The following is a 26454-nucleotide window of genomic DNA, read 5'->3' as shown; positions in this document are numbered from 1 at the left end:
GTAATGAGTGCGGAAATGTGGGATCTCCCAACTTGTACGTAGAAATGTGTGCACATATAAGCACATCTCTGATGATGATTACGCAGAGAATCTAGGGGTGGAATAGCGACACTCCACATAAAAAGCATTTAAGAGTGTCACAGTATGCATTAAGCAATCGGCATATGTCCTGTGCTTCCTTTAATTATGAAACACTCAACTGATCATTTTTGTAGTTTTAACGATGCGTAATTGGTGTCAAACCCTATAAAATACATATGTAAAAAAATGTTGGATGCAATTATTTTCTTGGCCCCAACCTACATCCAGTTCCCTTGCCGAAATCCTCAACAAGCCGAAATAATATGGGGCTTTCATGCTATCGCCAGATTCATAATTAGAACTTGGAGTCTCAGACTGCATCCACATTGCTATAAAAGCACCATCAACCAACAAATTTAATGATGTAAATAAAAAAAAAAAGGTTTCATTTTGTTAACGTGCACATTTCTTGTTGTCAAATGTTGTTGCGCGACTCATTCTGTGTTTGTGAAGTTCCTCTTCTTTGCTCCCTTTGCCATTATTGCGGTGAGGAAAACACAATCACGTGATTTTTAAAGCGAAGTGTTGTCACCATACACTGGGTTTAAAATTATATGTTGGATTTACTTAAAATATATATATATGCACCATTTCTGCATCACACTTTTTAAGTAAATCCAACTTGCAATAATTTTTGAGTTCACTCAACATTAAGTTAAATATTAAGTTAATAATCTACTAAGTAATATTAAGTTAACACAACTTGCACATAATTGCATGTTACATATATTTTTAAGTAAAGAATTTTGAGTGAACTCAAACATTTAAGTACACAGGTTTTCTTGTTCATTTTAAGTAAAATTATTTCAAGTTGGGTTTACTTAAAAAGTGTTATGCAAAAATGGTGCATATATATTTGAAGTAAATCCAACACATATATTTTTACCAGTGTAAACAATGATTATATTCTTATTCAGCAGCCAGAGAAACACTAACATTAAAAAGTTGTCAAATTGCCCAGCTAAAGAAAACACTGAGCAACATGATGGTGAGATAAAAGAATAAACAATAAAAAATAAAAACTCAATAAGCTGAACAAAAGATCTTAAATTGGGAGACATTGGGAAAATTAGTTATTTGAGTTGAGCAAACCACTTTGTGTAAAAGTTGAGTAAACTCAAAGTTTCCGTACAATTTTAAGGTTTGTGTCAACTTTTCTATTATTTACAGTGTATATGGTTCATTGGAGGCATTTCTGAACGAGCATGGTGCATACGCATGTGAGATTTACAATGATTGCTTACTCATGTGAGTACAAACTGTGTGTGCATGTTTGATAAATACTGATTTTCTTGTACTTGGGCACATTCTAAATTTCATTCATAGGACAAAATATATCACTTTTTCTAGTCACGGTTAATAAATGAGGGCCCTGGTATTTAGCCATTTCATCTTAAGTAGCTCAAACAGCTCTATAGACATTATTTGTTTTTTGTTTTTATCTTCTGAACACACTGTTAATAAATTAATGTTAAGTGTGTTCTCTTTTTTATGAATAAAATAATTGTTTCAACTTCGTCATGATGCTTCTTTTGGGCTTAACTTCATTATTGCTGACAAAATAAAAAAAACTAATCTTGAGTCAGTAATTTGAATATATATAACATGTGATATGAAACAAAAATGTTGATATAGATTTTCAAATGTCAGAACAATAAAGAGAAGGTAGTTTTCCTACCTTGCTAACGAAGGCTGCTGCACGAGTGTACAGTATTTGCAGATACAAGCTGTATATATGTATGAGGGTGCGTGCATATGAAAGCGATTAGTCTATTCTTTTCAAGCTGACAAACCATGAAATAGAAGTAGCCCGATCTCATTTCCTTTGCATAATGGAGTTTGGGCAATGTTGAAGCATGTAAGATAAATGATCTACTACTGTGTTGAAAGCTCCTGGAGGCATGAGAGCTCCACCGTGTCCAACGCTGGTGAGGGCCATCATTTCTGAACAGACATACAGTGCTATTGACAAGCTTTCTTGTTATGCCTAGAATAAAGGTCAATAATTAGAGGACCACAGGTGACATCCTTTCAGACAAAAACATAAATGATTCCCTTTTTTTTTTTCTCAGTTTAACATAAATATTTAAAAATGCATTTAATGCTTCTTTCTTCTGGCTGTGCTACAGTCACAATCACACTACACTGCATAAATATATCACACTATCTCCTTAAAAAATATGGTAACAAAAAGTTTTTTCAAATTTTTTTTTGTTTAGTTTTTTTGTTAAATCTACCTGAATAAATTAAAATCTAAATTATTTAGTGTACAGCACTTACTTCTATTTAGTCTACGTGCTTTTTCATTTTATAAAGAAAAAAGGGTATGATTTAAAGTAGGCAAATGACCTTATAATTGACCTTAAGTTATGTTATACAATTAATAGACTATATGCTGTTTGCACAGCATAAGTAGAAACAAACGTGTTACTACATTGGCATTAGCAAAACTATTGCTCATTGAACAAAGCAACATGCTATATTATATAAGAACATAACCATAAGCTCTACTTTTCTGCACAATGGTAACGGACAAAACTTCCAACATAATAGAAATTCGTTCAAATGTCAATCATAACTGAACATTAAACATTAACAGATGTTTCCCTTTACTCAAAACACAAAATATTTGCTGGAAACAATGGTGTCTCTAAATAAAACTGCTCAATTGAGCTAATTCTCTCAAAATAGGTAACCTATCAACTTAATCGGTTCCTCAATTCAAGCATCAAAATTGCTTAAATTTCTATATATTTTTATTAGTGAAATGTTCTCAATATTTTCTATACAACACTGAACCATAATTTTATTTAGAAAATATAGACACTATTTTTAATTATCACCTTTTTTGTGTGATTTTTTTTTATTTTATTTTGACAGCGTATCATTAATTCAAGTGCCATTAAATTTAGCTTAAGACGCAAAAATAACTCGCATACATACTAGCAAGCCATGTGTGAAGTGGCTCTCTGTGAACATTAAACACCTATATTTCATAATGAAATCTTAGTCTATGAAATCTTTGCTCAATCGAAATCCCTTGGCTTGACTCTGTATAGCACACAAAAAAAATATGTGACCCATGCTGGCAAAATGAGTATCAAGTGCTAAATTTCATAAATTCGTTATTGTTATCAATTTGTCTATTAAACACCCTTCAAAATTATGTATGGTTTGTTTGATTTGGACAAATAATGAATGACTTATACCTATTTTAAGTCGATAGAGTCAGCAAAAATAATTTTGAGAAAAATCGAATTTGTTTTCTAAAGGTTCCAAAACAAATTCACCAAGCAACCATACCTTAAAATCCATGGTAACAACACTAAATTTGACACACACCAAATCAAAACCAAATATCTATATCTAACTTTTTTTTCATAATATCACAATTGTTTGATACCGCCTATATTTTAAGACTTGCCGTAATGCACAGATCTAATATAATGTTACACATCAGATGTTTTTCCTCAACAGTTTACCATATATTCACTTAAGACATAAAAGATAATGTTTGCGTGAATACTCGCTAAGACAGATTATTTGAAATACTGCAATTCTGTGTATATGTGTGTATCTGGATTGCGCGCTGTCTGAGGCGAGGCGTCTTGTGCGTGCGCTTCGTTCAGAGCTGTCAGTCAGTGCCAGTTAGATCGTTTTCATGGACAAAGGAATGGTACTCCTCCCAGAAAACTTACAAATAAAAGATACTTACGATGTTGAATTGCTATTTGAAGCATTGGGATTGCTAGACAAGGGCTTAATGAACTCCTTTTTGTAAAGACTTTACGACTCCTTTTGCCAGCACGGGACACATGTCCTTGGTAAACGTATATTTATTTTGACAAACAAATGGCAATTTATTTGATTATTAAAAAACTCAACTTATAAATTAAAAACTGCCACTCACACAAAAATCTCTCTCGTACTGAAATAAAAACCAAACAAACCACAACATGTCAATATTTGAATGGTGGCTGACTGGCCTATAATGAGCTTTATTTGAACCCAGGAAATGACCGATGGGTTGTTTTATAAGCAGGAGGGTAAAATCTCTAGAGTTGTTGATATGAGCCGTGTAAGAGAAGTTCGTCTTTGCCTGGAGACTCCAGGCCCGAGGCAACTGTCAAGTCGACTCAAACTGCGAGTCTGCACACTGACATGACAGCACCTCCAGAGCGCCCTCGGCTCACCATGCTCAGACAACGTGTGTTTGTGGAAAAAGTGCTAAGGTAGAGCTCGCTAATGTGCACAGAAAGTAAACTATCCGTTTAGTGCCCGTCTGCTCGCTGGATCAATAAAGTGAACTTGTTAGCTTGTAAGTAATGGAAATAAAAAAATAAGTCTTACACACAGGCAGTTTGTGATCTGGTGTTTAAGCGTTAATATCCTTTTGGATTCAATAAGGTTTTCCCAATAAATTGACAAGAATAAACCTGGTGTTTAATTTTTTGGGGGGTTAGAGTTCACCCAAAAACTAAAATTATGTAATTTACTCAACCTCATGTTGTTCCAAACCTGTATGAGTTGTTTCTTTCTTTTGTTGAAGACAAAAGAATACATTTTGAAGAATGTCAGAAATTAAACAGTTGATAGATTCTATTAAAACTCAGTGAAAATAACATTATCTTAGCGATAGATGGTATTTACACTAAGTTTAAATAGCTGTCGATTCTATGTAGCTGTATTATATATGATATATATTATTTTACGATTCTATGTAGCTGTATATTACTATTTTCACAGCTGTAGAAGTGAAAATAGTAAAAATATATTCTATTTACACCATATAAAGTTGCAGTTCTTTGTAATATAAATATTACGTGTAATTTATACTTTATTTTGACAGATACATACTATTTGCACCTCAGTACTGTTGTACGTTAACAGGATGCAATAATGTGAATTGTGTCATAGTGTGAATTATTATTTTTATTTAAAAAAGGAACACTAAAAGCCCTCCCTACACCTACACCTACACCTACACCTATCCCTATAACCCTACCCAATAAATGCATTTATTATAATTAAACATTTTGTTAGGCACTTTATTTCCACATTTAGAACATTTCCTTAATTTTTATTGAAAAATAAATGCCTTTCCGATGAGATTTGTGATGAGAAAAGAGAGAAGAGCAAGCTTTGCAAGAGGCGGATTTGAACCTGTGTTAGTCATACGCTTTACTGATTGCGCCACTGAGGATGCTGAATTATGGGTTTTTTTTTAATCTTGTTTAGGAATTATTAGGTGGAGCTAGTGCGACTAGCACTTGCCAACAAGGCACACTGTTTACACTTAGTGTGAATAGACACTGTTAAAATATACTACCTTTTCAAGCTCCTTACATTCCCACAAAATTCTGTAGGAAAAACTGCAAAATTGGACCCCAATAAATTCCATTGCACAGACAAGCTGAGACATATCTTTTATCTCCTACAGAAGTAGTAGTGTAAGTGTAGTAAGTCATACAAGACTGGAACGACACATGGGTCAGTTAATGATCCCTTTAATGCTACAACAGACAAACGCTGCTCCCAAAGAAAGAAACCAAAATTGAACTGCTCAAAAGATCTCAAGAGACCCCTTAGAAAATAAACCGCAGTTATGATGAAAGGCTACAAATGCCTTAGGTTTTACATCCATATTGCTCTATCACAGACTCATCCCTGAACCGGGACAACATTTGTTATGCTTGACACGTTTGGGAGGAAATGTGAACTACATTAAAGGGTTACTTCAGCGATTAGCATATGGCTTTGTATCAGTAGAAACCCTGGAGTATATTCAACTGATTGTGCTTTTGGCCTCGTAGGGCTGCGAAGCATTCTGGGAAAGGTTGTCTTTCATCCCCATGAGACAAAAATAAATTTTCTGTCTTTTCTCAGTCTAGAAAGCACCAAATTAAAAAATAATTTCCCATTTCTACTACATTAACCGCTACATTCTACCCAGTTTAGATACAGATTCATCTTCCCAGCGCTGAAGTACTCCTTTAAATGAATACATTATTAGCCTTCCCAGTTTGTTCCGTTTTCAACCGTTCAATAATATTTGTTCGCCGTTCATACTCTGGCAGGGTAGGCTGAGTGAAACGCAGTTGGGTTTTTAACTCGGTTTGATAAGTTAATAACAAAATGTGTAAACTTTATTTGGATTCCCTGTCACACGTACCTAGCAGCTGCACAGCTCAAGGGGAGTTAATAGTGTTTGGTGAGCCCATGGTTTGCCACGTTCCCGTGGTCTCTGACACCAATTTCCCATGGCACACACGTAAATACTTACACAAACACCCCAGCACGGCGGGGAGCTCTCATACATTTGAACAGCATGCTAATGGTCTGTCATCTCCACAACTTAAATATTTAAACTGGATCTACTGAGCCTGTGGAGCCTGCAGAGGTGATACGACATGAGCAAGTGGGTCGCTCATCACCGCCTTCCATAAATACACTGAACAAATCCATGAATAAATAAGTACATGTTAGGGTTGGGCAGTATGACGGCGTAAACAGCGCGATGCTGGAAAAATCCACATGGAGATTATCAATGAGCAGGACTGTGTAACACTGTTTACAGGCTATTTGAAAGCAATGAAGAAACATGGAATACAGAAATACGGAATAGGACGTGTGCCAAATGAGTAAAAAAATCTGTTATTATGATATGCTTGCACAATGCAAAGCAGATTACACAAAAATGATGCATCATGCATTAAAAATATGTACACTGGAGTCCACACTGATGATCTACAATTTGAAATGCAATTTAAACCTACAGTATAAATCAGGGTTATTCTCGTTAAATAAAACTATATGTATTTTAATCTGTTCTGCTGAAATAAAATATTAATATTAGTTAAAAAGGAGCTAAACAAAAATTAGAAATGTTGCAAAGGTTTAAGCACAATAAATAAATAAAAACGATATCTGACTAAATTAAATCTGTACTAGGAATAATTTAAAAAAAGATTAAAAAAATTACAAAAGCACTAAAATAAAATGAAAACAGAAAAACTAAAATATAAAAATAAATTTAAGCTAATTCAAAATATAAAAAACTATAATAAAACTAAAATGATAGCAAAAATAACAGTGACATAAATAAACAAAACTACATACAAAATTTGAAGAAATATATATTATATGTATTTTATTTCATTAAAATTGTAGGTCAATAACAACATTTCCAAATAAATAAAAAAATAAAGCATCCTCACTAGTAATTTAAGATTTTTGGACCCCAGTATATCTCATTTAATGTATTGCAAAAATAAGTATATCGTGATTAATGCAGTTACCATGATATAAAATTATTCCTATGGTGATTTAAGATTACCATCCACCCCTAGCACATATTCATCTCCAAGCGTTGCCCAGTAACATTCACCGCCGGTATGATGACAACAGAGGTGCAAACTGTGGTGTAATCAATCCCTTAAATGTAAATGTAATCAAGCCGGGAATGGACAACACGTATGGCTTAAACCTAGATAAAATGCTTGGCTGATTTTATGCTACCGTCCTCATTTTAAAAACGCAGCATTTCGTACCCAGTGACGGCAATCAAAATTCCAATCAGGTTGACGCAAATGAAAATGATTTGTGGATCGCCCTTCGCTTTGAATGTTTAAAGGAATCCCAAAAACACTTCTGTGATAATATTCCTCCCTCTCCATCACCGACTGAACATGTCCACTCTGCCTGACGATAAAGCCTTCAGTCCATTTTCAGAATCCGATAATCCCAACAAGAAAGGATTCTCACAAACATCTGTACGCATATGATGAATTCCAATAGCCATTGCTGACGTCCTAGTTATATTTTTCACACATACTTGAAAACCTTACAAGAGAATATTATGGATGTGCTAAACTACATGCAGTATTTTCAGCTTGAGACATGCACATTTTTAAGTTTGAGAGAATTGCAATGGCAAAGATGACCAGAGCTCTCAATCTTTTGAGTACAAATACCAACAATTAAAAACTGACTGCACAGCTCTTCAGTATGAATAATGAATAGTCTAGTAGTGTAATAAAAGGTTATTGATATTTAGTCTACGTCTCCACAAAAATTTGAGCAACAGATTATGTAAAATAATGGGAACATTGCTCACAGCTGGTTATTTGAAGTCAGACAGTAACTGTCTTGAAATGTTTTGTTGAAGGAAATGAATGTTACAACAGCGCTGCTTTGATGAGTATAGAAGCTGTGCTTTAATGGTGGGAAATGTAGGGAATTTCAGCGTTTTACCATGCTGGCAATCACTGCTAGGAAGATGAAGCACAGCATGTGAATGCTGTCAGCAGGATAAATTCCTTTGACAAATGTAGTCTCTAAATTAACCTCTCTTAACGAACCACCTCTAAAACAAAAATTAGATAAGCTAATTGCCCTTACCTAACATATGTAGAAAAAAAACAACAACTAGGAAATTAAAATAAACAACTGCATGGACTTGCAGAAGATTCAGTCAATGCACTGAACCGCATGAACCTACATATCTATATAATCGATCAGAACAGGAAACTCAGGCTTTTAAACAGCATGTGAATACAAAAAGACTGTAAGCTGGGAAACGCGTTGGACGGCAGTAGCCATAACAAATCGTAAAAGGTTCTAGCAGTGCACAAACTGCACATGAAATTGATTTTGAATTAAATGTGGCTACGCTTAGGTCACTGGCATTTGTATTGGTGATAAGCCCCTGGTGCTACTGATTAATGGTGATGTTCATAAGTTGGCATCTAATGATACCATCTCATTATTTACCGAGACACAACAAGGTTAATCGGAGTCCTCACGCATCCCTAATTGGGGAAGACAATATTGATTTGAACAATGGGTGATTTGTCCGGACTATCAATGTGAATAATTGGTAATGCTCATTGGAAATTCATAAATGCTGCACATCACATCAGTGTTATTATGGTTAATTAAAACTAAAATAAAAAAATAAAGAAATATTGAAATAAAGCTGAAATAACAGAAATAATTATTAGATGAAAAAATCATATAGAAAAACATGTCCAAAAAGAAGCTCTAAAATTAATAAATGGAAATAAATAAAAACTAAAACTAAATTAAAGCCACACTATGTACTTTTACACCACTAGAGGTCGTTTATTCAAAAACAAAGGCATAGCTTGATAATGCCGGGTTTTCGCAGAGCTTTTATTATGCTGCAGACGACCACTTTTGCTTTTTTTCCGGTGATGTGTATGCAGCACTTTTTTCATATTCAGCTTGGAAGCTGCTTTGACAGTGATTGTAAAAGCGCTATATAAATAAAGTTGATTGATTGATTGATTGATATTAGATGCATTATTTGAAAGTTATGTTATAATGCTACTCCTTGCATTAACTTGGCGCACACTTATGCACACAGCACATTGGTCTGGGAAGTTTGCTCTGTATTTTCTACTGCACAAGAGGTGTGATCAACGGGCATTATTTGAATGATTCTGTATACAATTGAATAATCCTTCAACCAATCAGACCACAAGAGGCATGATTAACAGGCAAAGGCCCATCACTTCTTTATCTGTCATCATGTCAAACCTGCCAATAGTGCGACAGGTTTAAAGTACATGTAACCCCAGTGGGTTGTGACTGGTTCCGACAAAATTGTAACAGAAGCAGTAGAAATAAAAGTACAGTCACTGAGGTTCAGGGAAAAAAATAAAATCGTCTGCAGATCAGGCTGGGTTTACCCAGTTTAGTGTCGAGCTATATAACAATGATTCGTTTTCTGTGGATGAATGTATCCAAACAGTTGCTTACCTGTCTAATAAAACACATAATATATTAAAGCACCTTTTGTTATTGCCATGGTTTCTAAAAATAAAACTCTAAAAAGAAATCGAGGGTAACGTGGCTATGTCATTGATGGGCGACACATGGACATGGTTTGTGTTCTGGATAAAATTACTTATTTCTCTGGATTTACACATTCTTGGAATCATTTGGGATTGTGTTAGTTCACAAGTCAGCAAAATATATAACATTTTTCTAATAATTTTGGGATATTTTAATAAATAAAAAACCTACATATTGTGCATTTAAAACAAAAACAAAACCTAGTAAATAATAAATTACAAAAGTACATAAAATTACAAAAAAAAAAGAAATAATAATAATAAAAAAATAAAAGCTAATCATTTTGATAAAAACGAATAATGGTAGCACATCAGAGTATGGCATGTATATAGTCATAATTTTGGTTGGGAACTCTTATACTCCGCATACTAAATAATAATGTAAATTATTGAATAAATAGACATCACACAAAATAAAATGCTGAATTCTTTTGAGGAAGACCAAAGTAGAAGTTTAACAATGCGTGTTGCTCTTATCTTAGCAATTACAATGGGAACCAAAGCTTGAAAGCTTAAAAAAAAATAAAGTTTGCAAAAGCGGTCAATGAATAATTTAGGGTGGTTTTGTGAGCTGAATCTTTGAAAAGTTTCTGAAAAGAACGCAATTCATGAGCCTGACTTTGCTACCTTTCTCGTGAAAATGGCTAAGACCGTTAAAAAAGTTTAAAATGAATAATATAATATTTCACATTGTTTTATGATACTTTTATGGTGCTTTAGTCCTTTTTGAAGCTTGAAAAGTGCATTAATTTTAATTTGCTGGAATGACACGAGGGTGAGTAAAATGAATACTGATTATTAGCTTTTATTAGGCTGAAATATCCCTTTAAGAAACATGGACATCCTGTAAGCTTTACATACCACAAGATCGGGGTCCTGCATGAGACTGAGGATGACCTCGTAGAGCAGGGGCCGCAGATCCGGCTTGAACTTGACCGAGATCCATTGTCCGATCAGCCAGATCACCCGCCTTCTGATCAGCTTGTACCTGAAAAGCAAAATGAGCCAAATCAGCATTCCCTGTGCATTGTGCTGTTAATGGCTTAACATCTTTTAAGGTAAGGTTGTGAATTGCAGGTGTAAGACACAATAGGGAGATGATGTCCTCAAATGGTCTTTTACTCTTCTACTCCTGTATCCAGCACTCCTTAAACATCTCTCATTTGCATGACTATAGCACGACTTAAGTTTTCTGTTCCAAGGAGGAAAAATTACATAAGGTTTGTATTCAAAAGGCAAAAAGCTTCTTTGCAGTAACTCGATGTTCAGAAATAAAATTAAACACAGACCATTACAATTAAAACAACAGTTCTCCTTTGGCTGTCCGGTCCCACGTTTTGTTTGTCTTCTGTATTATCTACCTGTCCAAATTTTATTATGTAGTAGGCTAACTTGCAATATTTTTCTTTGCGTAAGACAGTGATATGTCACTCAGCGCGGCATCGCACGTCAGGCCTTTAGAGAGAGCTTTATTCAGGCCATTCAGATCCTAATTTTGGCTGCCTTTGAAACCATAGATATTAGACTACCCTAGAAGTTCAAGTAAATAGGCTACACTAGAAATCCGCGCTCATTGAAAAACAAAACAAAAGTCACTTTAAATAAAGACTTTTATTCAAAACAATACTCAATGCCGGACCCCACTTCATGTCTCCAAACATATGCACATATTATGTATAACCTATCTTACGCATGCTGCTTTTTTTTAATAATCAACATATGAAATAAAAAAATATATATTATAGGCTAATATTTAAACAAAGCCTAATTAAATAGGCTATATGTTTTCTTTAACCCATGGCCGACGAAGTCATCTGCGCATTCTGATGGACATTGCTCTTTATGGCAGCGGTTATAACTCACAATACAATAGACATTTTAAGCCATACAGATATGTGCAAGACATAATTATAAACTATAAACGGTCTACTTTTATTTGTGTACACTCACAAAGTTCGTTTATTCAGAGAACAAATTATTTTGAATGCACTCATTTTCTTGATTTCAAAAAAATATTTTGTTTATTAAACACGGTTTTAACTTTAAAAACATTTCTAAATTCAGTTCATATTTCTAACAAACGAAATTCAAAGCCAAAATAACAACAACAAAAAAACCTTTGAGTTACCACCATACAAATTCAAACATTTAGTTCTTTGAATTTGAATAAATGCGTGGATAACACACCTATCCTTCCATTAAAAATAATGGCTATTGCGGTGCTGGGACATACACGGACATACATTGCATACTTTTTGGAATGACTTATCAGGGGGCAAAACGTTTTAGACGCATAACCGCGGTTAATGGAAACACCGTCATTTCGCAACAGTTTTTTATTGACATTTAGCAGCCTAAATATCGCAAATCTATTTTGTGCAAATCTGTAATGGAAACTCAGCTACTGAGAGAGAGCCCAAACTTATTAAACTGGATTCAGGCCAATAATGTCCAATAATTTGCATGTCCTGCCACTCTATTTCCACAGCTGAAGAATCCAGCTGTATGTTTTACATAATGTCTGGATAAAGTTTCTGGCTATTCAGTCTTATTATGCGGCTTTCATCATCACACAAGTAAGTAGCTGCTTCCCTTGGAGGGTGGGGCTATAACAAGTCGGCTTATCCAGTATGCAAATAGACATAGACAATCATGCCCCTACTGCAAGCTAGAATCTCAGAAAAAACAAAACGATTTCTACCTTAAAATGTACACTTTTAAATATACCAATACTGCTTTCTCAAACTTGGAGAGGTTTCTACGTGATTTCAGCTAACAGCTTCTGCAAAAAAGCGAAAATCACCTATTTTGAAGAAGAAGGAAAAAACCCTTCTTTCTCATTTTGCTCGAAAGTAGTTGTGTCCCTGGTTTCCGTGACAGGTCACATATAGTTGTGCAGCCAAGGGCACTAATATTTCTGCCCACTCAATAGCCTAATCAATGTTTAATTTTCATAATCAATGTTAGATGTATTCATTGGTCACAATGAGATGCACATCACTCAAGATCAAGATCTATATTCTCATTAAACCTTAAAGAGGTTTACGTTCTCTATAGAGTGTACAAGCTTATGGAACGAACATACAGGTGCATCTCAGGTGTAACACTCTTCTCTCTCTGAGACTTTAATCGATTCACTTTCATTTTTGTCCACAACAAAAGGCAATAAAGACTGAGGGATGAATTGCAAAATGTAGGTTAAGAACTTTTAAATATGAGGTTGTTGCGTGTCTGTACATCGATTTATTTTAATCAATATTTCTCACTCTCCTCGCTCCAAAATGCGTGCTAGACATCTTACAGCAGGCTGTTATCTTTTGGGTCTCAGAATAAGTTATCGACGTGTGCACAAAAAAACTACAGAAATAAATAAATACAGAGGATATTCAAAAAACTCAAGTAATAATAATTTTTTTAAAAAAGTTAATATATCAGATATTTTTTCAAGGAACCTGCATCTTTCACCAAAAAAAAAAAAGAGTCCAAATTTGGAACTGTTTTTGAAGGAATGGTTCTCAAAAGCAGGCATGACTCTGAGCCCTGGAGGTCTCTCCGGTCACTGGAGACAATAAAAGAGAGACTGGGAGGGATCATTTCAAGGCTTTTTTTGAAGAAAATATCTCTAGAGAAACAGGCTGCGGTGCCACTGGCGTTGATAAAAAGTAAGAGAGCGTGCCAGGGGTTTAAGCTGCTTTCGTCTGCTTGCCAGTGAGCGACAGAGTAATTAGAGCCTATGGTGATAAAAACTTCAGCATCACACCCGAAACTACCACAACTAATATCACCAGCACCTCATTACATTAAATATAAAGGTCACTCCACAGAGATCGAATTTATTAGCCTCATAATGAGTCCACTCAAAGGCAAACATTGTGTTTGCTCTACAACACATCTGCTAGATGACACGTACCCCAATGATTACTCTCAACGGCACACAGCTCAACATATAAACATACAAATAAAGGTAAACAAGCCTGCTGCCGAAGGCACTTCAGCCTCTTCTACACTTAGTGTAAGGGGTCTCCAAAGAGAACTACTTTTCCTCTAAAATCATTGTAATTCATTTTTAATAAGAATGTAATATGCAGTTTAGCAACAAGGTTTTAAGTAAATGGATACAGAAAAAGGACGAGAGGGGTTGATCACACAATTAGCATGACACATGTGCATAAATGTCCCTTAAGTTATGCCCAGCATTTAAAACAACCACTCATAATCCTTATTACAAAAAATATACAATTTTACTGTAATATAATTTACACAGCAACACACACATACGCTACATTATGGGGACCACAAAGATGGCAATATCCAAAATCCTTTGTGGGGACATTTTTTGGTCCCCATTAGGAAAACATCTATTAAATCATACTAAGTGAGGTTTTTTGAGAAAGCAAAAATGCTGAATGTTACCTGTGATGGGTAGGTTTAGGGGCAGTGTAAGGTGATAAAATATACAGGTTATACAGTATAAAAAACTATTTCTCCTATGGAAAGTCCCCATAAAACATGGAAACAACGTGTGTGTGTGTGTGTGTGTGTGTGTGTGTGTGTGTGTGTGTGTGTGTGTGTGTGTGTGTGTGTGTGTGTGTGTGTGTGTGTGTGTGTGTACAAAAGAACACCATTTATCTAAAATAGAAAGATTTGTAACATTTTGGAATATTAGTTGTAACAATATTAGGAACACCATACTAATACTGTGTTTGACCCCCTTTCGCCTTCAGAACTGCCTTAATTCTACGTGGCATTGATACAACAAGGAGTTGAAAGCATTCTTTAGAAATGTTGGCCCATATTGATAGGATAGCATCTGCAGTTGATGGAGATTTGTGGGATGCACATCCAGGGCACAAAGCCCCCGTTTCACCACATCCCAAAGATGCTCTATTGGGTTGAGATCTGGTGACTGTGGGGGCCATTTTAGTACTGTGAACTCATTGTCATGTTCAAGAAACCAATTTGAAATGATTCGAGCTTTGTGACATGGTGCATTATCCTGCTGGAAGTAGCCATCGGAGGATGGGTACATGGTGGTCATAAAGGGATGGACATGGTCAGAAACAATGCTCAGGTAGGCTGTGGCATTTAAACGATGCCCAATTGGGACTAAGGGTCCTAAAGTGTGCCAAGAAAACATGACCCACACCATTACACCACCACCACCAGCCCGCAGAGTGGTAACAAGGCATGATGGATCCATGTTCTCATTCTGTTTATGCCAAATTCTGACTCTACCATCTGAATGTCTCAACAGAAATCAAGACTCATCAGACCAGGCAAGATTTTTCCAGTCTTCAACTGTCCAATTTTGGTGAGCTCGTGCAAATTGTAGCCTCTTTTTTCTATTAGTAGTGGAGATGAGTGGTACCCGGTGGGGTCTTCTGCTGTTGTAGCCCATACACCTCAAGGTTGTGCTTGTTGTGGCTTCACAAATGCTTTGCTGCATACCTCGGTTGTAACGAGTGGTTATTTCAGTCAAAGTTGCTCTTCTATCAGCTTGAATCAGTCGGCCCATTCTCCTCTGACCTCTAGCATCAAAAAGGCATTTTCGCCCAAAGGACTGCGGCATACTGGATGTTTTTCCCTTTTTACAACATTCTTTGTAAACCCTAGAAATGGTTGCTTGTGAAAATCCCAGTAACTGAGCAGATTGTGAAATACTCAGACCGGCCCGTCGGGCTCCAGCAACCATGCCACGCTAAAACTTGTTTAAATCATCTTTCTTTCCCATTCTGACAATCAGTTTGTAGTTCAGGAGATTGTCTTGACCAGGTACACACCCCTAAATGCATTGAAGCAACTGCCATGTGATTGGTTGATTAAAAAATTGCATTAATGAGAAATTGAACAGGCGTTTCTAATAATCCTTTAAGTGAGTGTATCCTTTTATATATATATATATATATATATATATATATATATATATATATATATATATATATATATATATATATATATATATATATATATATATATATATATATATATATATATATATATATATAAATTTTTTTTTGTGAAACTATAATACTTTTATTCATCAATGCTGCATTATTCAACAGTGATCAATAGTGACAATAAAGACATTTTTATTGTGACAAAAGATTCTATTTCAGATAAATGGTGATCTTTTTAACTTTCTATACAACAAAAAAAAATCCTGAAACAATCCAATGTTGAAAACATTGATAATAATAATATATGTTAGTATATTAGAATAATAATAACAAATCAGTATATTAGAATGATTTCTGAAGGATCATGTGACACTGAAGACTGGAGTAATGATGCTGAAAATTCAGCTCTGCCAACTCAGGAATAAATTACATTTTAAAAGACTAAAAATCGTACCGATTCCAAACTTTTGAACGCCAGTCTATATGTATGTATATATTTTTACTAAATGTAATTTATGCATTCGATTATATTGAAATGGCAGCTTGACAACATGAAAAATCAACCCAATTCAGACCTTTATGTTGCAAATGAAATAATTCCTATAGGACACAAATTACAAACACAAGACATCCAGAAGAAAGCCCCAGGCGTAGTAATTCACTTGTGTTGTTTGTTTGGTAATATGCATCATAAAGTTTGTCTGCATGCCTGAGGTAGAGTCCAAAAGCAGTTAATGAATCACCATGTCAGCTTCATGCAAGTTTTGGCCAAAGTTCTGTTCAAACTTTCAAAAAAAAAAAAAAAAAAAAATGTCAACCCCAAAAGTAAAGACTCTAAGTATTTTCACAGCATGGTCCCATAAGACAATCTTCATGTTATTACTGTGAAAAACACATTTAGCAAGAACTGAAAGAGGACCGAGCCATTGTATGATTGTTGAAAGGACTATTAAATGTAGCAGAGAGAGGTGACTGTGTTGCATTCAAATTTAATTTTGTGATTTAGTTAAGACCTGCCTTTATGTATGTATGTGAGGGTGTCAGGAAATTCAAATTCTGCTATTTAGCATTTGAATCACTTCAACAGATCAAATAAATAAATAAATACATTTATATTCTCAGAAGGCCTGAAAGGTGCTGCCCATAATATTCTGCCTCTATTCACAGTAAATGATTGATTTTAAGAAAGCTGCTGTCAAGTGGCTGCAGCTAAGACACGTCAAAACAGACTAAGGCAGGGACGTCACTCAAAGACTTCTGATAACCTCAGTCTTGTCTGTGTCAAAAAAAGGGCAAGGAAGCGAATCTTTAAAAGGAGTAGGGGTGTGAACCTACACTGGTCTCACGGTTGGGTTCAATTCAATATCACGATGCATCAACGATTCGATGCATCCTCATGTATACAATTTTGTCAGTCAGTTATATGAACTGAACCTTTAATTTTTTCCTGCCCAAAGAAAACACGCTTCTTTGAATGTATCAAAAACTCAAGACTGGGCACAGAAGACAACAGATGAATTTAGAACAAATACACAAAATACTAAAAAGCCACTTCAGGAGGTGGTCTGGGTCTCTTTACAGTCAAAACTAAAGCCTAAATACATCTGGTTGATGAAACCACATATGTAAATTTTACTCATCCAACAATGCTTAAAAAAATTAAATAATAATAATTAACACCTGTGACAGCGTGCTATAGGCTATGTTATGTAATAGCCAGATATGACTTATGACTTAGATATGATTTTATACTATCGTCTGAGGTTAACTAATGATGTTCACATGTTTTTTACATTCAAAAACATCATAACTAATAAGTAATAGGCTATTTTATCTGGTTTTGAGGCTGTTTTCTGAACACTGGGTTTTGATGGCCGTTCCGCACTGAAGACTTGGAAGTAAGCACCCACGGCTACGATTGGCTAAGACTTGCATATTTAATGAGCTTCAGCTCCCCTGTCAGTTCAGTTCACATAAGGGAGGGATTGTTTTGAAAGCGGTAACCGGAATGATTCTCTTGATCACAGGGTTCGTAAACGTCTTTATCAAACAAACACAATGATTTACTTCTCCTCCACCTGCGATTGATTGGAATATTATTTTTGTATTACATGGTACGCCATGTATATCCTCCTATCGGTGGATAGAAGCCCAAACACACACGTGCACATGCGCATGCCCTTCAAATGTCAAGTCAAGAGATAGTGAAAATCGCAGATCAAGAAAGGAATATTATTTCACTATTTGAGATTCATTGCCCTGCCGACAGGCTAATGTATCGGTAGCCCGCCTGGAAAACACATAGCCCCGGGACGTTGGGCTTTGCGAGCCCTAGCCAATAGAAGGCTAAGTCCAGGGTATGTTCTGTCGAGACGTACACATAATCAAAACGATCTATAACAATTCAGTACTATTGCATTAAAAAAAACATGTTTTTCTCACATAAGTGTGGATCCAGAAGGCACAGCATTGTGTTTTAATCTCATTATGTCTGCAAATCCAGCTAGACCTGAGACTTGTGTAAAAACGATTCCGCAGTGAAATGAAGTAAACAAACATATAATGTCTTCCCCACGTGAGCTGGAAGTTCATTAAAAATAATTAAAGTACCACACATTGGTACGCATATATCAACAAATTCCTCTGTAAAAACCTTACAGAGGCTAGCAAATGCCAGCTGAATTTAGCCCCGCCCATAAAATTTGAGATCGGGCAATTCGGTCTGGCTGGACTTGATCTGTTGAGGAGTAATTATGCCCGAACAGAAACTGTTGGGACCAATCAAATTGTCAGATAACATAATCATTCACGTCACCAAAGAGCGCTTTGGTTGAATTCGTTCCAATCCTAAACGGAGAATATATGCATTCATCTTTACTATTTCTCTCAAAAATGATGATTGTGTTAGTAAATACTCTGTATCCTTAAACAATTTTTTACAACACTGGAAAAAATCGTTTAAAATCTTCTTCATTTACACTCTTCTTCCAGCAAGCATGCAGTTGAGTTGTGTTGACATTAGTGATGTGTCATTCATGAACGATCCATTCCTTTAGAACTAATCTTAAATATGACTCAGGAACAACGAGTTGTCTCAGAGAGCGATTTGTTCATTTTGTGTTAACTGTCCATGAATGCACTAAAGGTCATCGTTTCTGTACAGGATCTTCAGCACTCAGTCTATGGGGCTGTGAAAACGAATGACTGGAACCCGAAAAATCACAGGGTTAACTAATCAATTCTCCTTTCAGGATTGTACGCATTGCTTGCATAAGTCAACATTTGCATAACTACTAGATGTGATGGGAAAAGACGTATTGAAAAAAAGATTTGCTCAGTTTGCTCAAAGATCAGAGCCCGTAAAATGATCCGAACTTCCCACTACATCGCTTCGCTCAACATGCGTCACTTACTCCATTGCTCTGATTGGTTGTAGGTCTATCTAATTGAGTTCTTTCCTGGTTCGTTTGAAACACACCCCAATAATCACAGCTCAATTGAGCAGTATCAGACTCGTATTCCGACTAGAACTGACTTCAGAATATAGTTAAGTATAAGAAAAGTTGGTGCTTGTAGGTGATACTGAAGTGGATAAAGCCTCCTGAAGTGCTCCGAGTGTGAGAAAACCATTTTGAGAAAACTGCCTTTAAAATTTTATATTATATAATTTCTGTGGCGAGGTTGACAAGTGAGAGAAGTGGGAAGAGCGATTGGGGTCTCAATCACTCCTCCCACGTATCTCGCTCGTCAACTTCGCCACAATGTCATACATTTCTACTGAAACCCCCAACCTACAAACAATATTTATCTATTTCGGGTCATGTGAACCATTATGCTGTGTTGCTTATATTTTTCAAACAGTAAAAACGCCCCATAAAAAAAATAAAGTGTCTGTGGATGAGGGTATGAAGTGAGGACTGATGGGAACTTGTTCTGTACCACTTCACAGATGATGACTGATAGAAGAATTTTAGAAAACCATTAATAATTTATGACATTTTATCACTGCATGGCATTCGCCATTTCTACATCATTCATTGCACATGCGCAGTTTTTTCCAGTTTTGGTTTTAAATCCGATCAAGTGATTACATGTTCTCTCAATTGGATATAAACCACCCCTTTCAATCCATTTGAAATTTAATTCGGAACGAGTTCATTCTGATCACGTAAGTGTTTACGAATCAAACCGATTTCTCATTATTTGTTTGCATGTAAATGTAGCCACTGAGACAGCACTACTCAGGGTTGTCAATGATCTTCTTATGACCATGGACTTGGGATCCATCTGCATTTTAATTCTCCTTGACATCTCTGCATTTGACACTCTCTCACAGTTCTTATATCATGACTCTCTGCTCTTGGTGTTTCTAGAACTGTCCTGTCCTGTCTTGGCTAATTCCCTAAATGTGCATTACATTTCTATCCATCAGGCTAAGTTCACTACTGCCCGTCTCACATGGTGTTCCACAAGGTTCTGTTCTTGGTTCTTTAATCCTTATAATCTACAGGCTTCCCTATGGTCACATTATCCGCCATTCATGGCATTAACTTTCATTGCTATGCAGATGACAACCAGCTCTACATTCATTCTTAATGCACTACTTCATTCCCCTCCAATTATAAATATAAATCTCATAAATATAAATAGTAAAATCATTGACTCTCCATCTTTCTTCCACTCCAGATAGGGGCGTTTCAGTTTTTTTTTCTTTCGTTTTTTTTCTTATGAATATTTGAATTCTACAAACCCGATTCCCAAAAAGTTGGGACACTGTACAAACGGTGCATAAAAACAATGCAATGATGTGGACGTTTCAATTTTCAATATTTTATTCAAAATACAACATACCAAATGTTTAAACTGAGAAAATTTATCATTTTAAGGGAAAAATAAGTTGATTTTAAATTTCATGGCATCAACACATCTTAAACATTTTTGGACAATGCCATGTTCACCACTGTATGGCATCCCCTCTTCTTTTTATAACAGTCTGCAAACGTCTGGGGATTGAGGAGACAACTTGTTCAAGTTTAAGAATAGTAATGTTGTCCCATTCTTGTCTAATACAGGCTTCTAGCAGGGGTCCCAAAACTCGGTCCTGGAGGGCTGCTGTCCTGCAGAGTTTAGCTCCAACCCCAATCAAACACACCTGAAACAGCTAATCAATGCCTTTATAGGACCTAGTAAGACATTAATTAGTTGGTTCAGGTGTGTTTGATTGGGGTTGGAGCTAAACTCTACAGGACAGCGTCCCTCCAGGACTGAGTCTGGGGACCCCTGCTCTTAGGTCTTCTTTGTCGCATCTTCCTCTTTATGATGCGCCAATGTTTTCTATGGGTGAAAGATCTGGACTGCAGGCTGGCCATTTCAGTACCCAGATCCTTCTTCTACGCAGCCATGATGCTATAATTGATGCAGTATGTGGTCTGGCATTGTCATGTTGGAAAATGCAAGGTCTTCCCTGATAGAGACAACTTCTGGATAGGAGCATATGTTGTATTAGAATTCGGATATACCTTTCACAGAACAGTTTTCCACTTTGCCACAGACCATTTTAAATAAGCCGAGAAAAAACGCCTGGGCTTCTGAATGATGTTTAGATATGGCTTCTTTTTTGGCCTAAAGAGTTTTAGCCAGCATCGCCAAAACGCATGGTGGATTGTGTTCACCGACACTGTTTTCTGGAAGTAATCCTGAGCCCATGTTGTGAGTTCCATTACTGTAGCATTCCTGTATGTGATGCAGTGCCTTCTAAGGGCCCGAAGATCACAGGTATCCAGTATGGTTTTCCGGCCTTGACCCTTATGCACAGAGATTGTTCCAGATTCTCGAATCTTTAAATGATATTATGCACAGTCGATTATGATAACTTCAATCTCTTTTCAATTTTCTCTGAGAAACTCCTTTCTGATATTGCTCCACAATTTTTCACTGCAGCATTGGGGGAATTGGTGATCCTCTGCTCATTTTAACTTCTTAGAGACACTGCCACTCTGAGAGGCTCTTTTTATACCCAATCATGTTGCCAACAGACCTAAAAATTAGCAAATTGGTCCTCTAGCTGTTCCTTATATGTACATTTAAAGGTGCCCTAGAATGAAAAATTGTATTAACCTTGCCATGGCGAAATAATAAGAGTTCAGTACATGGACATCACATACTGTGAGTCTCAAACATCATTGCCTACTACTTCTTATGTAAATCTCGTGAATCGAAAACTCGTTGGGGATCATTTATATGCACGCCTCCAACATTTGCATCTGTCCAAACATGTGCATTGTCAGGCAGAAATGGAGCGAATCATCAAAACAAGCTGCTCGCATGGACACACGTCATGTTCCAGGCTGTTCAGGAGACTTGTCTACCCTTCCCACAGATAAAAAATGTCAACAGTCATGGTTGATGTTTATAATCGGATACCACAACAATTTAATTCATTTGGTAATTCGTTTGTTCGGCCCATTTCAAGCAAGCTTCGCTCAGCGTCTTAAACTGAAGAAAGTGGCACCTATATTCCTGCAAGCAGTAAATAGTGATTTTATCCACTTCTTGACAGTTTAAACAATTTCTGATTAAATTGAAAGTTTCTTAGAGAGACATTGTCTAGATAACGCAAGATGCTAGTACAGTAACAATCGGAAACTCAAAGTACCATACAAAACTAAATAGTGTGTCTAATGACAAAGGGTAATATTTCTTTGTATTACAAAACACAACCGTAGATACTTTACTTAGATCGTTCACTTGATCCTTCTAGCAAACGTCACCTTTTCCACCATATAAGTTCAAACGATAGTCATTTGACAAGGCTATTCATTTTGTAAAACCATAAGTTATATATTTATATTTTTGAGAACTGAAGTATGGTGTTTCCTATGATGTTTTTGCCTATTTGTATTTCAGATTAGGCTACATCACACAGTCACTGCTTAACCTTAGCCTACATTGTGACTAACGTTATATAAACATGCAATATCGTTGACGAAAAAAGACAAGTCTAAAAAGTTGGCTGAATGACACACTTTTAGAAGAACATTGCAAATGGAGATTGATAAAATGCAGCTAGCTTGTTTATTGGTGTTTTCAGATCGTCCGTGAGCGAGAGAGAGCTCGCGTGCATATGGTTGCCAGATTAGACATTTACGTTTAGGTAAAACACCGGAGAGTATACAAGGTTTTTTTTTTCCACAGAAAAGCTCTGTTTGGGGGATTTAATTACTGAAATCTGGCAACCGCACGAACGCGAGCTCTTTCTCGCCCGCGGATGTTCTGAAAACACCAATAAACAAGTAAGCTGAATTTGATCAATCTCCATTTGAGATGTTTTGCTTAAAGTTTCATTTAGTCGGTCTGTGTTGTGTCAGGACAGCGAGGACTCACGAGCCGCTTCACTGAACTGCTGTGAGCTGCTGAAATAAGCCAATCAGAGCAGAGCTCAACATTAATATTCATGACCCTTCCAAATAAGGCAAAAACAGAGCATTACATCCTAGGGACAATTTATAGGGTAGTAAATGGACCTGTAAAATTGTATCTGGACATTTTTTTCCCCTTAAATAAGCCACATACCCTCTATGTAGATATCAGAGAACAATTTAACACATCGTTTCAAATCATTCTAGGGCACCTTTAACTTTTCCGGCCTCTTATTGCTACTCATCCCAACTTATTTGAAATGTCTAGCTCATTTCTAAATGAGCCAATATTTGGCATGACATTTCAAAATGTCTCACTTTCAACATTTCATATGCAATCTATATTTTATTGTGAATAAAATATAAGTTTATGAGATTTTTAAATGATTGCATTCCTTTTTTATTCACAATTTGTACAATTTCCCAACCTTTTTGGAATCGGGTTTGTATTTCTTTGTAAAAAAAACTTTGAATTACCAGTGTGTATGAAATGTGTTATATAAATAAACTTGCCTTGCCTATTGATGAAATAAATGCATGGATGACCAGTAATTTACTTAGACTAAACATTGATAAAACTACTTCTGGTTGGGTTTCCTCAAATTACATCCCATCTCTGTTTTGTCAATATTTATGGTTTCCTAGTTGCACAACTGTTAAAAACCAGGGTATAATTTATTTTTCCCTTTCTTTCTCTTATCTCATCACTTACCAAATCTGCCTTTTTCAACCTGCAGGATATTGCTCATTCACATCCATTTTAAATATCAATGATGCTGAGACCCTAGTTCATGCTTTCATTACTTCCCGTCTAGACTACTGTAATGTTTTGGCATACCCATTACAACACTAAATAAGCTCAAACATATATTTCAAACATATAGAACTCCGCAGGAAAAAAAGCATTCTGATGACATTGGAATTGTCTTTCACCCCAAAATAATATATTTTTAAATTTAAAGTTGTGAACAAAACTGATTATTAGAATAAGTTTTACAAGAAATGCAATGCATTTCTAGCCATTTCTTTGTTCCTAGCAAAACATACTATCAATTTCTGAGTGAAAAACTGTTTAAAAGAATATAGTGCATCAATTGTTTTTCATTGCAGATATGCCTTCTTGAATTTTAATTCCAGACTGACTTCCCAGAAATTTCATAGCGACCATCCAATCCAACTGGAAGTGGTATATTTTGGCGGCTATGCAAATTTACCACAGCATAATAAAACACATGAGTAATGGGTCAAATCATAACCCTTAGTGTGTGTTTGGTATGAGGTAACATCTGTGACTTAACACTCAACACAGTTTAGTCCCCCAAAGCTAAACTGACACCACAGCTGCCACACTGAAGCTTTGAGCTGAAAAGGTCGTTTCATGCTGCTGCGAATCGCACGCTGACCATCATTATCACACATGCTGCTGCTCTCAGAGCTCGCCTGCGGTGTGGCTGCTGTGCTGTATTTGAAACGCGATAGAGTCTGGCATGTGGAAAGGGTCGCTGAGCACTGGCCTGAATCTCCAGTGCACCAAAGGTCACGACCCAGCTAGGACAAAGGAAGGACGTTTCCTTTCCTAGACTCCTAGAGTGGAGGTAGCAAATACTGATTTTAGTTTGCGACATCAAAGTCAAGCACCGGTAATCTAATTTTAAGGTTCACAAGGGCAAATGAACGATTTAAGAACGAATGACTCTTATGAACCTGTCTGGTGTTAGTGAATTAAAAACATACAAAGTGACCAGTGTAGTCTGATTCACAAACGAATTACTCCAAAAATGGTAAAGTGAATCAAAAACATACAGCATGATCTGTGCAGTTCAATTGATAAAGAAATTACTCACAATATGAGCCTTTTCGTGTTATATGTATCAAACATATACACCACAATCAGTGTAATCCAATTTATGAACAAATCAATTGTGCGCTTGTTCTTATTAGTAAATCTATTTTTATCTTTTATTTTTATTATTTATTTTCTTTTCTTTTTTAAAGATCAGTATAAAAGACTGCCTCAACATTAGAGACAGACTTTCATACATTTGCAAACAAAACCGATATAACTAAAATACACACACATTAATAGGAATCAAATCATATGAAATCAAAATCTGAATCAAAGAGATTGTGAATATGAACCAGTATGTATCCCTAAATCTGCATCGATACCCAGCCCTTCCACACTTAAAGGCCCCCTAAAATCAAAATGTATGTTTTTTTAGCTCTTAATATGAATATGTTAGCCTTAAGGTTATGAATAAGTTTGTGCGCTATAAAACAATAAAAAAAATTGCATTCAGGAGATTAAAAACGTACAGTCTCTCACTTCAGCTCAAATGGTTCAGCTAAAATGGTTCATGGATTTGTCTGACATTACTGCAGACTTCAGCTTCTCATTACCTCTTCTCTCCAATCAAATGCTCTCTAGAATCTAAAACGTCCCGCCCCCTAAATAGACACTCAAGCTGCGGCCGAAATTGGTCACTTGTTCACACATTCACTATTATCTACATGGTGAACGGCACATTGTCCCTTTATTTACATAGCGTTTTTTTACAATGCCGATTGTTTCAAAGCAGCTTCACGGTGTTAAAATAGTGCAACAGAATTTGATTCGGCTGTACAGCCGGCCAGGAAAAAATGCCATTCAGCTCATTTCAATTATCATAGTGACAGTGCGGGCAGGATCAGTAATTTAGCTGAAAATTTATTTGAATATTTAGTTGAAACGAACTGAAGCAGGCCAAGCCAAAGGCGACAGTAGCAAGGAACCAAAACTCCATCATGTGGCATAATGGAGAAAAATAAACCTTTCGAGAAACCAGGCTCAGTCGGAGGCTAAATTGTGCGCTATATAGGGGATAGGGAATGATTCAGAGAGCGTAAATATGCTTTCAGTTCAGGCAAATGAAGTCTGGTTTCACATTAGTTTCACTCGCAAAGCCGCAGTGCGCGCACACAGCCTGCTCCAGTCCCGAGACACGAGAGCACAGATCACATGTGCGAGTCAGCGCAGACAGCAAAACAAATCAGACCCATTTGAATTTTCCACAGAATGCTGTATTTCAAAGTGAAATGGAGATTATGATGAGAAACGGTTACAGATTAGGAGGAAACTGCGGCTTTTCCGAGCAGACGGGCTCTAGTAAAACTGTGATATAAAAGTGCTATTGGCTGTTT

At 36.1% G+C, this 26454-nt stretch overlaps 1 protein-coding gene across 1 annotated transcript in view; it reads right to left on the bottom strand.

The window, feature by feature from the left end:
- The window catches only part of ipo11 (importin 11), a 236424-nt gene that overhangs the window by 118720 nt on the left and 91250 nt on the right, over positions 1-26454 (bottom strand). The window contains exon 16 of the mRNA XM_067413532.1: positions 10821-10947. Within this exon, the coding sequence (XP_067269633.1) occupies positions 10821-10947 (127 nt within the window). The remainder of the gene's footprint in view (positions 1-10820; positions 10948-26454) is intronic.

The sequence above is a fragment of the Pseudorasbora parva genome, chromosome 13, assembly GCF_024679245.1.
Source record: "Pseudorasbora parva isolate DD20220531a chromosome 13, ASM2467924v1, whole genome shotgun sequence".
Taxonomy (NCBI): domain Eukaryota; kingdom Metazoa; phylum Chordata; class Actinopteri; order Cypriniformes; family Gobionidae; genus Pseudorasbora; species Pseudorasbora parva.
This window is presented reverse-complemented; position numbering and strand designations above follow the sequence as displayed.